At 38.2% G+C, this 15,209-nt stretch overlaps 1 protein-coding gene across 1 annotated transcript in view; it reads left to right on the top strand.

Moving 5' to 3' along the window:
• The first annotated feature begins 2,795 nt into the window (after nt 1–2,795).
• Nucleotides 2,796–15,209, top strand: part of LOC140239204 (dynamin-like GTPase OPA1, mitochondrial) — a 32,128-nt gene continuing 19,714 nt past the window's right edge. Inside the window, exons 1-9 of the mRNA XM_072319085.1 lie at nt 2,796–3,119; nt 3,548–3,737; nt 7,249–7,317; nt 8,490–8,566; nt 8,967–9,026; nt 10,868–10,972; nt 11,791–11,877; nt 12,773–12,849; nt 13,505–13,622. Coding sequence (XP_072175186.1) covers nt 2,796–3,119; nt 3,548–3,737; nt 7,249–7,317; nt 8,490–8,566; nt 8,967–9,026; nt 10,868–10,972; nt 11,791–11,877; nt 12,773–12,849; nt 13,505–13,622 — 1,107 coding nt within the window. The remainder of the gene's footprint in view (nt 3,120–3,547; nt 3,738–7,248; nt 7,318–8,489; nt 8,567–8,966; nt 9,027–10,867; nt 10,973–11,790; nt 11,878–12,772; nt 12,850–13,504; nt 13,623–15,209) is intronic.

Here is a 15,209-nt window from a genome sequence, read left to right as displayed (position 1 = left end):
ATCATCTCTCCCGTGCCGCCGTGCGTACGTGCAATGAATGCCAATGTCAATGAGATTGAGTTGTAGGTTTAGGGCCTACGTGAATAGTATATCACACAAGTTTATATTATTGGGACTACAGTACCAACGTTGCAAGTGTTCGACGCTGTCCTTTGATAATCTTGTAGAAAATATACCATGCGAATCCCATACAGGAAGTAAAAATGGACCGATTCTTGATTAGACAAAGGTTTCAGGTGGAAGTAGAGGGGGAAAGTATGAAGGGCTCTGTCAAGGAACAGACAATTTTATTTCAAAAAGGGCAAACAAAATCTGAAACAAAGCTGAGCCTCTCATGCTCTCAGTCTAAGACTTTTCAGTACAGTAGTAGGCCTAGGGGCCTAAGTGCTCATGATGATTGAAAATGTTAACATTAAATTAGATGTGTTAAACATATGCTTGTTGCTAAATATCAGTGACTTAATTAACATATCCAGAACATGAATTTCTTTTGTTGCTTGAAGCATCTTCATTCTATGTTGTACCCTGCCTTCTGTTGCAGGCATGTCATGGAATGTTTCTCTATTTTTTATATACAGATGTAACTGGTCCGTACGTTGCTACACCCAGCCGTTACCTGGCAACAGGGTGTATGCACCTGCAATAGTGTTGTATTTGCACAGTGTGTTATTGTACAGTGAACGAGGAGTCTTTCTATTTCTCTCTCTCTCTCTCCTGTTCTTTCTCACCATCTTTCATTATCGCTGTCCCCTTCTTCTTTGTTTTTCTTTCTTAGCATCACCTGCGTACATGTCCGTGTATGTTTTGTTGTGTAACTGTTTTTGTTGTGTAAAACTAGTTTGTCTTGTTGTAGTTAAGTAAACCGACAGCTGGTTGAAACTGTTTATTCATTTATCTGTGTATGAGGCCCCAATATCAAGCTCGGCTTACTGGGGATCCTCCTGTATGGTACCTTGACTTTTTGTTTATTATCATTATGTCTTCGCTCTTTGTCACTAAGATCTGATTACCTGTCATGTGCAAAATCAGCCATGAATTATTATGAATCATATGTTCATTTCTGAAAGTGATCAGAGTTGATTATATTGTGCCATACAGAAACAATAAAATGAAATGAAAAATGAAAATGAAATTACATGGTCCCCTACTTATATGTTTGATAGGGCATTTGATAGCATTACCAGAAAAATATTGGCACTAGATCACGTAGATCTAGATCTAACTCGATCTCATTTGACATAGATCTAGGCCTTACCGTAGTAGTGGCCTACCGGTATTGTGCCATTTTGTGGTTTCTAAATTCTACCGTGTTAGGCAGTTTTATTTTATTTATTTAGGACAGTCACTCACATGAAAAAAAAAGAAGGCCATCTTTTCCTTTTACACTCTTTTATTGACTGCCTCTTGACTCTTCATAGTTAAAGGGACTGTACAGTACTGGTTGAGGTAGGGATTCATGTTTTGGACATTCCTAAGTGAGATAATGAAAAGCCTCTTATGAAATATGTAAGAGCATGTAATTTTAAGAAGGATTCAACGTTTATTTGATGAAAATTGGTTTTCAAATGGCCGAGATATCCAAAAAAGTGCTAATAATAAAAGGCGACATGCCACAACTTTATTAGGATCTCTTTGTTTCACATTGTTTTTGGATATTTCAGCCATTTCAAAACCGATTTTCATCGAATAAACTTTTGATACCCCTTAGAACTGCATTCCCCCTTACATCTCATAGAGTGGTTTCTGAATATCTTGCAAAATGTTAAAAGCTAAATCTACACCTCGACCAGAACTGTACACACCCTTTAAGTGAATGCCTAGGGCACCCTGGCCTAGGCCATTTCTGAGCATAATAGTGTATCTTGAATAACTTACTGTAAAACATGATATATTCGTGGCATGAAATTTTCATGAATTGAAGCTGACAGCCTTTTTTGCGGCATGAAATTTTCACGAATTGCCGCTGGCATTGAATACAATACTACCAATAGTGAACATTGTAGACAAGAACTTTGGCGTGCATTTTGATTTTGCGAATCTTTGCACTCGCGAAATTTGCGAAACTAAAATGCACACAAACATTCCTCGTTTTCAGTGCCTTGGAAGTGGAAGTGGACATACATTGTACAATTGTACAGTGTATACAAGTCAAACTCATTTGCCCAGTGCTGTATGTCATTTGAATTCTTTACCCTGTAAAATGTTATACAATGTAATGCACATAATCATTTTTTTATGTGCATCCATTTTTTTGACAAATAAGAGAGATGTATTGTGTTAGTTTTCAAAATGCAGTATGTTGATGCCAAACTGCAACAAGAATGTGTGACAGTGCAACATTGTTGTATCCATTTCAAGAGAATTGTCATGCACAGAATAGCAGAGAATGGTGTTGCTCTATACAGTACAATGTATGTGTGCAAGGATTTGTAAAAATTCTGCTCTTCAGTAGGGAGCATTTAAGATAGAAATGGTGTAGCAATTTACAGTGTGTGAATTTTGTGCTGAACTAGTGAACTAGTGCAAAAAAATAAAAACAAAAACAAAGCAACAACGTGTAATATAGCTGTACATTTGTTTACAGTGTATAGATAATAAATATCATGTGTGAAAGTTTACACTTAGCAGTAATGTGATATTGATCGTAGTTATTAACCCATTTCCTAATATTTAGGATAATATTTTCATTATTGAAATTGTTATACTCATTCAATCCCCCCCCCCCTTTCCATTGGACAATGACTTGATATGTTAGTAAGGATTTTGAATCTGGCTGAAAAAAAAAAATGAAATAAATGGTTTGTGATCCCAGTCCCTACAGCAGCCAGCAGCTACGCCGAGCTGTTCAGGGTGTTGCTGTGAGGAAGGCCATAGTTCCTGCACAGACCAGACAGACACCGCTGCTTCAGCCCCATGGCCCCTACCTCTACCAGCTGCAAGCGGCAAACTACGCCGGCTTCACTCGCGTCTACGCGATTCTTCGGCCAAGGGTCTTTGTCAGCGAGGCGGGAGCCAGGCCGATGTCCGTGCTTGCCGGGGTGCAGCGCCTCCTGAAGCTCGTTAGGATTAGGTATCTGGTCATCGGATCGGCGGTTGCTGGAGGCACGAGTCTGAAAATGGTAAACTACATGACTGACTGACAAATTCTCCGAAAATATTGAAAAACTGTATCGTGGTACATTGTAATAACCTTAGAAACAAATAGTTAGATTTGCACCTTCATCATGCATCTACATGCTGCAAATCAATGTTGTGAAGAGTGGTCGCTTTGATTATTATGTCAGGATTTAATTTCGGTTTGTCTTAGAATCCAGAATCAATAGCTCTTGTATTATGATTTTCAACTTACATCTTCCTCCACACTGTCTCCTACTCTTTCATGATCTAAACAACCGTGAACTTCATTTCAAAGTTTGCAAAACAAGTTTCCTTGGGCAAAGAAGTAGTTTGCCATTACCTAATGTCATAAAGATCTGACAGGCTTGCAGAGAGTTGCTTTATTTCATAGTAACCGGTCACAGATATCAAAAGTCCATTTTTCTTGCAGACATATGAAAGCTGGCGGGAAAAGCTGCCCGATCTTGGCTGGATGAACGAATACTTTCCTGACGGATCACTGTTACGAGACATGTCCAACGAAATGAAGCGTTTTTCGGCCTACATGAAGCTACCAGAGAAGGGATGGTTGAAGAGGAAAGTGGATTCTGTCAAGAGTCTTGTGCCAGAATTACCGGAGGGTAAGTACAAATGTATCTCTTTGCTGGGTGTCTGCTCCGTAGAGTCTTGCAAAATAGCTGGGCAATTCCACAGTAAAAAGGCACAATTGTAGGCCTACATTTCAGGAAATGTAGCTTTATTTCATGTTTCCAAATTGCATTATTCCCCAGGGATACAAACAATCTTTTAGAAAAGTTTAATGAGAGATAACTTTGCCCCAAAATTGCTTCGAAGAGGTAATCCAGGGCTCGACACTAACGGTGGCCCGATGGCCCAGGGCCACCAAAAACGCACGTCGAGCCACCAAAATTTCAGAAAAGAAGAATTTGGTGGCCTGATCGGCCACCAAAAAAGGTCGGATGTTTGCCTTTGGGCCACCAAAAATAAAAGTTAGTGTGGAGCCCTGGGTAATCCATTAACCTTCATTACCCCCACTTTTTTTTTTTTTGCCCCAAATTCTTATACATGTGTATATTGCTTCTTTCGAGCACTTTTGGTGCAAAGTTATCTCTCATATTAAAACTGTTCTAAAAGATTTTATTGTATTTGGGGTAATGCATGTTGGAAGCAGAAATAAAGTGACATCCCTGAAATGTACCCTTTTACTGTGGTGATGCCCAAGTGTAGACTTTACCTCCAAAAATGTGAAAAATGTTGCTTTGCACCCCTGAAATAAAAATTTAATGTGGTCAGATATGGGCACTCTGGCTCTTTGTCTGAGATGTTTAAAGTCTTATTTATAGATTGTATCAGATTTGGCAGTTAACCTGTTGCTTGATTTACAGAGGGGTCCGCAAATAATGATACAACCCTTGTAGGTCAGTATTAAATGTACACCGTGAAGTTGTCTCAAACATGAAATTTAATGATCGAAAAGGGTTGATGCATTATAAGATTGGCAATGAGTTCAGGGTTTTATCTCGCCTGAGTTTTTGGTACAATCTGTGTAGATTTTTGACAGATTAGATTAGTGACTTGTAAAAAGCTGTGTTCAGTCTCCTAATTGCAGCACAACCTTAAATGTTGTATTCAAGATTCCCCCACCCAATCAGTAGCTGTGCTATGTTCTTAATGTTGTTTTGCTGTGGTATAGTAAATAAACCACATGTGTGCTGGGTACTGTATACTGTTCAGTTCTTGCATTGCACAAAGTCCAACCGATGTGTGCATTAACACATTTGCAAGATGAAATGGGTCTGTGTGCTTTTGTATGCTACAGTGTATTGTTTTGTAACATATTGTGTACCCAAAACCATGTCCTCTCCCCCGTTTTCTCCCCTGTAAAATCACTATGCTTTAATCTTTGTTCTTTGCCACCTATTCCATTAAAAATATCACTCTATGCACTCCAACTTGTATGATGTGGATAACATGCAGATTATTGTCTTTTTGAGGGGGGATCATAGCTGTAGCTAGAGATACATAACTTTTATAACACCATTTCTGAGTATACATTCGTACGTTACATATCGTAGTACATTGTACGTGGCACCCACAGTGCGTTGACTTCAGTGCCATAGTTCATGCATGCAAATCATGTATTAAAGTACAGACATGGTATACAATCTTCATTCATATCTCGCTGTTTCAAATCAAGTGAGAGTTCCTTTCTATATTTTCTTTTGTCCATTAAATAGTTGGTATCTTCTCCTCTGGTTGTCTGAACAAGTCACCAAACATATCATTGATCATGAATGCAATTGCCTTTCACACTGTGACCATGAAATTAGCATACATTGTAACAACATAACAACAAGTATTTGAAGGTGTTGCACTGAATTCCCTATGGGCTTTGTTCATGTTACAATGCATGTGTTGCAACTGCCACCAATGCATTCACTTTTGCTTACACCAGAATGCTGCATTCATGCACAGTGATTCGTACAATCATCTGACAATTTGTGCACTGCCTGTTTTCTTGGAGGGATAACATTTTTGGCATATATACAGTGTATACTGGTTCAGTGTTTGGTGGAAACACCTTGTTTTATTTTGCAGGCTTTGCCATACAAGAAATCATAATGCTTGCAGCTTGAAGGTTCATCATCATTTTTCATTTTAAAAGTCACCTCAAGGAGGGCACTTCAGCACAAACCATGCAATTCTTTAGGACATCATAGTGCAATGTCATATGATTATGTTCAAGTTAATTTGATAACAAGCGTAGTGTGGAGGAGGTTTAGATGAAATGAAGAATGGTAGCAGTTTCATAAACCTCAGACCTATGTAAGGATAAGAAAGTTGTTAAATCATAAAATTTCACTTGTTTTCATGTAACTGGGATAACGACGACAACAACAAGGGAAATAGAAGCATTGCTTATGCCATTCACCTCAAAACTCTTCCATTGGTTTGTACACAAAGTATATACAGAAAAATTTCTTCCCACTGTAGCAAGTCATACAAAATAAGAATGTGATGCTAGGGATTACGCATTATTCCCTATTAAATGTCAAAGGGGGGAAATTCAGTGAAAATTGATGTGCAGGTTGTTGGAAGATTTGTGAGTCCTTGGCAGTATCACCTTGTCTCATTTACAATGAGGGTGTTATTAATTCCCCTGCTTCATGAAACGTGTGAAACCTTACAATCCTTTCATACTTTCTAATCATAGAATTATGATATGAATCATTGTACTGTAACCCGCTGCCATTCTGTTCATCTGACTTTAATAACTCCATTTTTGCCAGACAAGAATAGGTTAATCAGCACCAGTGCAGCACACATGTTCACTGCTTTGGTTTTATGAGTGCTTTTATAGTGCATAGTAACGTGTATAATTCTGCCTTTGAGCTGTTATACCGGTACATGATTCTTGACTACGGTACTCCCTCAAATACACACCAGACGTTAGAAATCTTGTGCATTGATATTCTGTTATCCCAAAAGAACAGTATCTGCAATAGATTAAACAGTGAGGGTTCAACATTCAATCAGTAACGTTGAGCTTGGCGGTGGGGTGGGGGAGGGGCGCTTCTATTTGAAAGAGAGAAAAGAAAGACAGTCTGGATATACACAATTCAGTCTTTACTTTTTATCTCTACTGCCACAATTCTATCTAGAAATGTAGCCAGTTTAACTGATCACAAAATCTGGTCACTTGTTTAATACATCTTTATGGTTAATTTCAAAGTGAAAAAAACCCTTCATATTACAGCTAGATTTTGAAATGCAATGTGTGCTTGCCTATTAAAAAGATAAACAAATCCAAAACAGAATCCCTGAAATAGCAATTTAAACCAGCCATTTCTAATGTTGCTCCAGGACTTTTTGGTCTTTGTAGTGTTCCTCTCCTCCTTGTACAATTGTCTTGCTTCCAGCTGCAGTAAGTTCAAAAAGAGGAGAAATGATACAGTTGGTGTGGAGCCTGCAATTTTGCCGGTCACTGCTTTAATCTTTAGGCACGTGGGAAAATCTCATTTTACATGTTCATATATCAATATGTATCTATTAGAGTCATTAATTTTCTCTTATTCTGTATTATTTGTTTTTTTTGTGTTTTGTTCTCATTTGATACTTTCCCTCTTGCAGGTCCCAACCCCCAAATTCATGGGCTAGGTGAGGGTGGTTCCTTAGCTCTTTCCAACTTTCTATGGGAAGGTGTGTATTTTTTTGTCCATTGTACCACACAAAGAAGTGTGTGGGAAATGAGCTACATTGTAGATTTAACCCGTAGCTTGCTAATTTCTCATGCACCGAGTGATGCAGTGCATACATTTCTTAGATACCTCTTTCTGTTGGAAGAGGATTTTTCTTTTTTTCTGTTTTTTTTTTAACAGTTTGAGAGTGCTAGGTGTAGATTTAATTTACTGTAGTTACCTCAACTTCAGTCCTATCAGAGTGCTGCTTTCAATGAATTCCAGCATGCAAAGTAGTAGGTATGTCAAATTGTGTGTGAAAAAAAAAAAAAATAATTTCAATGTTCTTGTCTCTGAAATTTTCATCACCATGCAAAATTTTTGCAAATTGACCATCTCTCTTCTCAATTCAAATTGTCATCTGATATTCATGTAGGGGCGAGATGAATGCAGCAAATTATGTTCAAAATAATTAATCTAAAAAAACTGTATAAACAAGCAATGTGATCCTTGCTCACACAAGCACCATGTAAGTATAATGTAACAGTGCTAGGTTGATGCCAGTGACCCTGGGTTTGTATCTGAATTCCCAACAATACCTAGAAAAAGTAAAAAAAAAAAAAAAAAAAAAAAAAAAAAACCAGAACTCCTCCAGATACTTTGGAAATATATACATCATAACATAATCAAACACAAACTGGTTTGTGCACACCTACGTAAAAAACAGGAAAATACTGTCCAACTGCAATAGCGTAGTGGCACATTGTTTTATTGAGTTGTTTCACAAAACTAACATGTTTGCTGCATGTTTGCCTGCCTGCATGCTGGTTCACTTTGTTTGCTCTTGTGATGTTATGTTTTGCACGCACAATAAATTTTGGATGTTCTTGATATTGAGAGTTGCCAGTAGGTCACTTTCATTCATATTGTTGAACGGCAAGTGTGAAAGAAAGAGAAGGGTACTATAGACATGCATAGATACACAATGTAGATAGAAAGAGATAAACAGAGAAATTACAATACAGTCAAACAGAGACACATACATACATACAGGTACATACATACATACGTACAGACAGACAGACAGAGACATTGGGAAGAGCTCAGTATCAACCCACATTGTATGTATTTACTGTTGAACATTGGGGAAAACTAGAGATGGGTGTTCTTCTCTCATATTTTGTATCCATCCAGCAACAAATTCCAAGAGAGGTGTCATGGTGTCACAGCTGAAATCAGAGGAGGCCCAGGGACAATCATCTTCAGGCAAAGTGAGCAATTTTTCACCAATTATTGTGAATTAAGGAAAATAGTATCTTGTTTTCACTAATAAATGTGAAGATAGCATTTAGAGAATGTCATATACATGTAGTTTATTGAAATACTGTATACGCTGTTATTTTCGCGTACAGATATTTTCACAGATGACGAGGTCATAGACATTCTCACGAGATGTTGTTTTTGCGAATTGACGCCGACCTTTACATTAATGCTCTATAAACAAAGCGTAAGGAGACATTTTTGCATGTTGTTAAATTCGGGATCCAACTGTGATTCGCCAAATTCGCGAAAATTAATCCCTTTAACAGCTTATACAGTACATAATTGACAGAATATTGAAAGAATAGTCATGAATATGTTCTCTTTATTCCCCGTTTCTTATTTCCTCAGCAGAGTCAGCAGGAAAGAGATGAAATGGAAAGGATAAAGGAGGAATTTCTTGAGGCACAGGTAAATGGAAAAATAGTGAAATACTAATATTGTAGTAATGGTCTACACATGTGTACATGTATGTGTGCATTTTTGGGGGAGTGGGGGATACACTTTCTACATACATCATTACAGTGTAGACAAGGAACAAATTACTTGAATAATTATGTTTACACAATCATGTCAAGTAGTTCCTTGTATTAGAATATAGATTGACATGTTAGTTTACAAAAAGGTGTTGGGAAAGAAAAGAATAACTTTATTGTTATCTATATTAAATATCAAAGACCAACAATACTTTCTAGAGGTATGCTAGCATGGAACAGCAATTACACATACACTGCATGTTTGTGACTTGTCAAATTACAGTCCATTTTATTCCCATTGCATGGCTGCACACCAACCCATTTTTTTCTACTGGTCCAACCTGTCTGACCTGACCAGTAGGTACCCAGTTTTTCCATTTTTTTACCGGTTCATTCCTGAAAAAGTTACTGGTCCGACGATGATTTTTACTGGTCTGGAACCGTCAGACCAGTGTTAGTTTGCAGTGATGTCCACTGTCTTAATTTCTGATGGCAGTGCTACAGCAGTTGATATTTAAGGTAAAAGTCATGCTTGAAGCAGTCTAAATGTACATGTTTCATCTTGGCCTCTGTCAAGGAGAAAGTGATAATAATAAAAGTCTATTCCCATTGAAAAATATGCAGGTACCTAGAAATTTAATGGGCAGGCTCGTGATATTTCAACTAAGGTATACTAGTACACAGTGGAACACAAGCTTAAATTGAACCTGCTATTAAGTTGCTTAACCCATTGCCTATTAGATGTCAGATTTTTGTGTTAGAAAGCCTTTTTAATATACATACAACTGTATTATGAGCTTTGTATGATTCTTTTTTTTTTGGGGGGGGGGGGGGAGAAGGGGACTGGAAAATTACTCTTTATATTTAATAGAACATCTGTAATCCTGTTACTAAATATAAAGTACAAGATTAAAGCAGTATAATTGAATCATTCCTATTTTACCCAACTGAAGCAGTTGAAACTGAATTATTTTTACTTTTAAGTACATGCATTTTATGCCTGGAAGACTTTCTGCTTTGAACTTGTCGGTGTACAATGTATTTGTCTTCAAAGATAACTTACGTTGTATAACCTGTTCCTTTGTAATTGGCAGTGTTGGAAAATCTTTTAGGACTTCCCCTCATTTTCAGAAGATCAAAATATTTGAATATGAGATATCTTAATACAGTTGAGACATGGATATACTATTACCCCCCCCCCCCCCGACACACAATGAGTCACACAATATATAAGCAGAACAAAGTGCTTCCCTAGTTTTTGAGCAGTATCAATGAAACTTTATAGCACACATACTGTTCTTAGGGTACTGAAGTGCTACACACATTTCTCAAGAGTGGCAGGTACATGTAACTGCATTGCCATATATGACATACAATTGTACATATTATGGCCCAAAAGATTAGATATTGGCAAGACATTTTCTATAATCTCTACCATTTCTAAGGTATTAAAATGGGGGGAAAATGGGATTCATTTGATTTTCACAGGTAAATCATATAGCTGTATGAGACAATCTTTGTATCCACCGTGTTTGCTTAAATTCTTTCATCAGGCAATACTGAAGGCAGGTGTACAAGGGTGTATTAAGCACCTTCAGTGATACTTTTACAGGTTTCCCATTTGATAATCTAATTTGTCCGCATTGCTAGAAATTGCAAATATATTGTGCATGCTGCCACTGTTCATGTATGTGATTGTGTTTCTTAGCATTTTTCAAACATGTACCGTACATGGTGCTGATTTCTGGTTTGACTTACTCTTGTTTTCTTTCCCAGCTGCGATACCAGCGAGAAATCGACAGGCTTGAGAAAGAAAACAAGCGCCTGAAGAAGTCCCTACTCCTCAAGGGAGACAAGAATGCACTTGGTAGGAAGGAAAAGGTGAGAAAGGCCAACCTATTCTCATGTTCGGTGATGCCTTTTTAATCTGTAAGTCTCTTCATCCTAATCTTGTGCAGTTCAGCAGAGAGAAAAGTCAGAAAGATGTGTCTTCTGGATATGTAGCATTGGAAAAAAAAAAGTTGGGTAACCTAACAAAAGTGTTTTGATAGAGGGGAAGGAGCAAGTAGAATAGACAAGCTGACAATCGGCAAACTTGCCCAAGACTTCAGTTATGCAGCAACAAGTATTTCACACATCTGGATTGCAAGTACTAGAATATGTTCTGTAGAAACAGGTGACTAGATTAGTTGATTAACAGGTTGTAGAAGGGAAAATGTCCATAAATTTTGATTACCAAGTAGCCTTCCAGACTCTGTTGATTCTGCATTTGTGTGGTATTAAAAACATCAATTTTGTGACTGGTGATAGAATGTTGTTCCGGAAGTGATGAGTCACAATTATTTCCTAGTCTACATCGTAGGTATGCCACCAAGTGTGAGTATACATTGGCCTGGCAAGTTGAGGGGTGCTATCAAAGATAGCTGATGTAGTATAGCTATTCTGTAGCATTTACAATGGTGTATATGCTACATGTGAGGTGAGGTTTTATGCAAAGAAGTAAGGTTTTCCTATGTGTGGAATTGTTAGTCAAGTGATGGTATGTTTATTATTCCCAGGAGACCAATGATATATCTTTACTTGACTCTTATTTTAATACCAAAACCATAAAGACACATTAATGTTGTAGTTATACAAAATGACTGATCATGATGTGGACCCATGGTATTTTGTGCCCCATCCTGCTGTTCCCCTGACAGAAATCCCTGATCGACATGTACTCAGAAGTCCTGGATGAACTATCAGACTTCGACACAACCTACAAGATGCAAGATCACCTCCCACGAGTAAGTATGCAAGCTATGATCAGGGCATCACAACAGATATGTCACACACTTGCATCAGCGGGTGTTGAGAAGGGTTCCATTCTTTTAAAAGGCACATGGACTCCTGGATTCAAGAGAGTGTTGTTAGATGGCATGATGATCACTACCATCTTCATTATGAAGATCGAAGATGTAAAGCTCATTTTTATCATTTCTATAAACTCTTAAAGCCGTGAGACATAACTGCAGTCTTTGAATGTCTTTTTTTTTCCAACCTGTACTGTACGGGAACATGGTGGCGGGCGTATTAAGTCTATGGGCATTTCAGAATTCAGTATGGAACGAGTTAAATTAACCATTTTGTTTAAATAGATGGAGGGATGTTTTAAATCAAATTTCTTTCACAGTACCTTTCAGAGGAGAAATGATAAATGGTGTACAACTTACCCGTGTTGTTATATAAAACACACACCCTCTGTGCAGTTCCCTGCGAGCATAGTTGTTCATTTGTTTCTCTTTCTTTTTGCTCAAAGAACTACACAGTGTAGGAGGCATTTTTATATTTCACATTTAAAAAATTCCATGTGTATCAAGTTACTTGACAGATACTGCAAGGGTCCTCCAAACTCTTGAGGTGTTTTCACAGATTCATCAAAGCCCCAACCATGTGAAAACAAACAAACAAACAAAATACACTGTATGATAAGCAGGTGTGTTGGTCTTGCATCTACACTTGTGGCTGTTTTAGCTCAAGTGAGCTATTGCGACCATTCATTGTCTGGCATCTGACTCTTTTGCATTTTCAGCTTCTTTTTATTATTTTGTCTGTGTTTGAACTTTAGTCAGTCTTCAGTTCAGTTAATTAAAACCTTGAAAATGCTTAAATGTTTCTTTATGAATGTTGCTCTCTGTGCAGGTGGTGGTTGTTGGTGACCAGAGTGCTGGAAAAACAAGTGTCTTGGAAATGATTGCCCAGGCGAGGATATTCCCCAGGTGAGCAATCCAAGCAATCATGGACTGTTTGGTGGTATTCCTTATTTCACATTAGTACTTCCCAGTTCGCAAAAGATTATATGCTCCTTATAAGGCTGTGTCACACAAGAGCATATTGAGCCAACAAATGCCCAACGAATTAAAAAATTTGAAGATACAGATACTGTATGTTTGTGTCTGTTGCTACAAGCGTTGTAATACAGAATAGTTGTGACCTGATTGACATTTTTGTATTTAGTAGCTATTCGTAGAGATTCAGAGAGATACGCTGGAGCCGATTTTTTATTTGAAAATGTCCAAAATAAAAGATTGGCTCTAGCATATTTCTGTGAATCCCTATGAATAGCTAATGAATACAATGTAAAACATGTCACAAACTATTCTAGCATTAGCAACAGATGCAAGCATATCTTCAAATTTTCAAACTTGTTGGGCATTTGTCAGACAGTCACACCACAAATTCTACACTACGTATCTGCACCATAAAAATTCCCATGCATGTTTGCACAGATACCAATTAACCGGTTTAGGATTGGCTGATTTTGCTACAACACGCGTTTCCCATAGACACTTGTGCGAGTATACTTGGGACTCGTCTTCAATGGGTTAATAAGCAGAAAGCTTTGTACACTCCTTGACTTCTTCTCTGCTTTAGGGGTGCTGGCCAGATGATGACCAGAGCCCCGGTCAAGGTGACTCTGAGTGAGGGGCCAAACCACGTGGCCCAGTTCAAGGACAGCGGCAGAGAATTTGACCTCACAAAGGAATCTGAGGTGAGTGTTCATGTCATATGGGAGCAGTGCAGAATACTGTAAATGTGACCTTGCATCACAAAACCAACGAAAAGTCGCACCCCTTGATTTTATGTGAGGACTCAAAAAAGGTGAAATGGGTCAACTGAGTCAATCTTGAATTTTTCATATGTTCTGAAAGAGCTATTTTTCTACATTATTCTTTAGTTTGGGATCATAACATGAATAGGGAAGTGTGTTTTCAGCAGTTTTTCTTCAACCCTTTGTGGGGGGAGAGTGGAATGATCAGGTATGTCTTAGAGGCCCCTTTTCATTTCTCGAAATCCTTTGCACACTCTTCACTTTCAAGCTTAATAACTTTTGAAAGGATAATGCAGCTGCTTTGAAAGTTAGCATTAATCATAGACAGAGTGTGTTGATAGAACATGCTAAAATTTCAGCTTGATCTGATAATCCCTTCATTGTTATTGCTGCGGTGATTTGCATCCTGTGATTTGTCCCTTTCATCGCGCAGCTAGATCGGCTTGGAAAAGATGATTAAGGGCTCGAATAGCTGTAAGTTGCTGACTGTGATTTGAGAGTGCCCCCCGAAAAACAATGTTACGACCAAAATCACTCTGAGAATGATCGCACAAAAGAAACAATCAACTAATGTTCAGGCGGTTTATTAACAGTGATATCGTGGGTACAGACTCGTAATCGGTTTTCACATCAGTACAATAATGATCAATAGAAACAATTACAAATCGGTAGTGGAATCACTTACACGTATTACAGCCAAATTTGAAAGCAAGTAATCCTTTGACAGTGTCCAGATACGATGTTCGATGCACAGATGAATGATCCGCGATGCACCGATGAATGATTCCTCCGACGTAATTCCAGAGGTCCAGGTTGCATTAACCCACAGTGTAAATCCACGGTAAAATCCACGATATATGTCCACGGCGAAATGCGCAGAATCCAAATGTTATGACGACCACGTCCAGTTGATGCGTTGAATGATGATTCACTTTATAATGTCCAGCAAGGAATCCAGCCCGTCACAGCTTTGCCGTAACAATGTCCGTTGACACTAAAATATGGAGTCTATCTCCAATGTAGGCAAATTAATTCTCTGCAGGCAAAATGTCTCCCAGGCCTTATCTCCACAAACACAGTTTGTATAGCAGGTCAGCAGGTAACACAGGACTGACTATAGCAAGTCGCTTCAGAGCCAGAAGTGACGTAACTCTCAGAGCAGAGGTGTTGGGTACTCTACCTACCTCAAAATTTCTCCGGCTTATATACTATCCATTCACCCCTTTCTAGTACATTCTGTAATTTTCTCCAACCTGGGGCCACACACCTGAACATACTAGCAAGTCCAAATTCCAGGAATCCTGGATGACTCACTGCCTAACTATGTGCATAACATCATTGCCAAAATTAACTACCAATCACATTGGGCTACAGGGACAGTGCCTCACTCAGCCAAATATGTAAGCACTTCCTAGAATTTTCTGGAATGGGTTAAATCATTCTAGATTGAGTGAGCTATAATGTATTCCCTGTCACATGCATACATGTACTGTGTGCTACATTGTATACCACATTGAAAATTCTCCA

This window comes from Diadema setosum, chromosome 15, assembly GCF_964275005.1.
Source record: "Diadema setosum chromosome 15, eeDiaSeto1, whole genome shotgun sequence".
Taxonomy (NCBI): domain Eukaryota; kingdom Metazoa; phylum Echinodermata; class Echinoidea; order Diadematoida; family Diadematidae; genus Diadema; species Diadema setosum.
The sequence above is the reverse complement of the archived record's forward strand: the minus strand, read 5'-3'. Positions and strand labels throughout refer to the sequence as shown.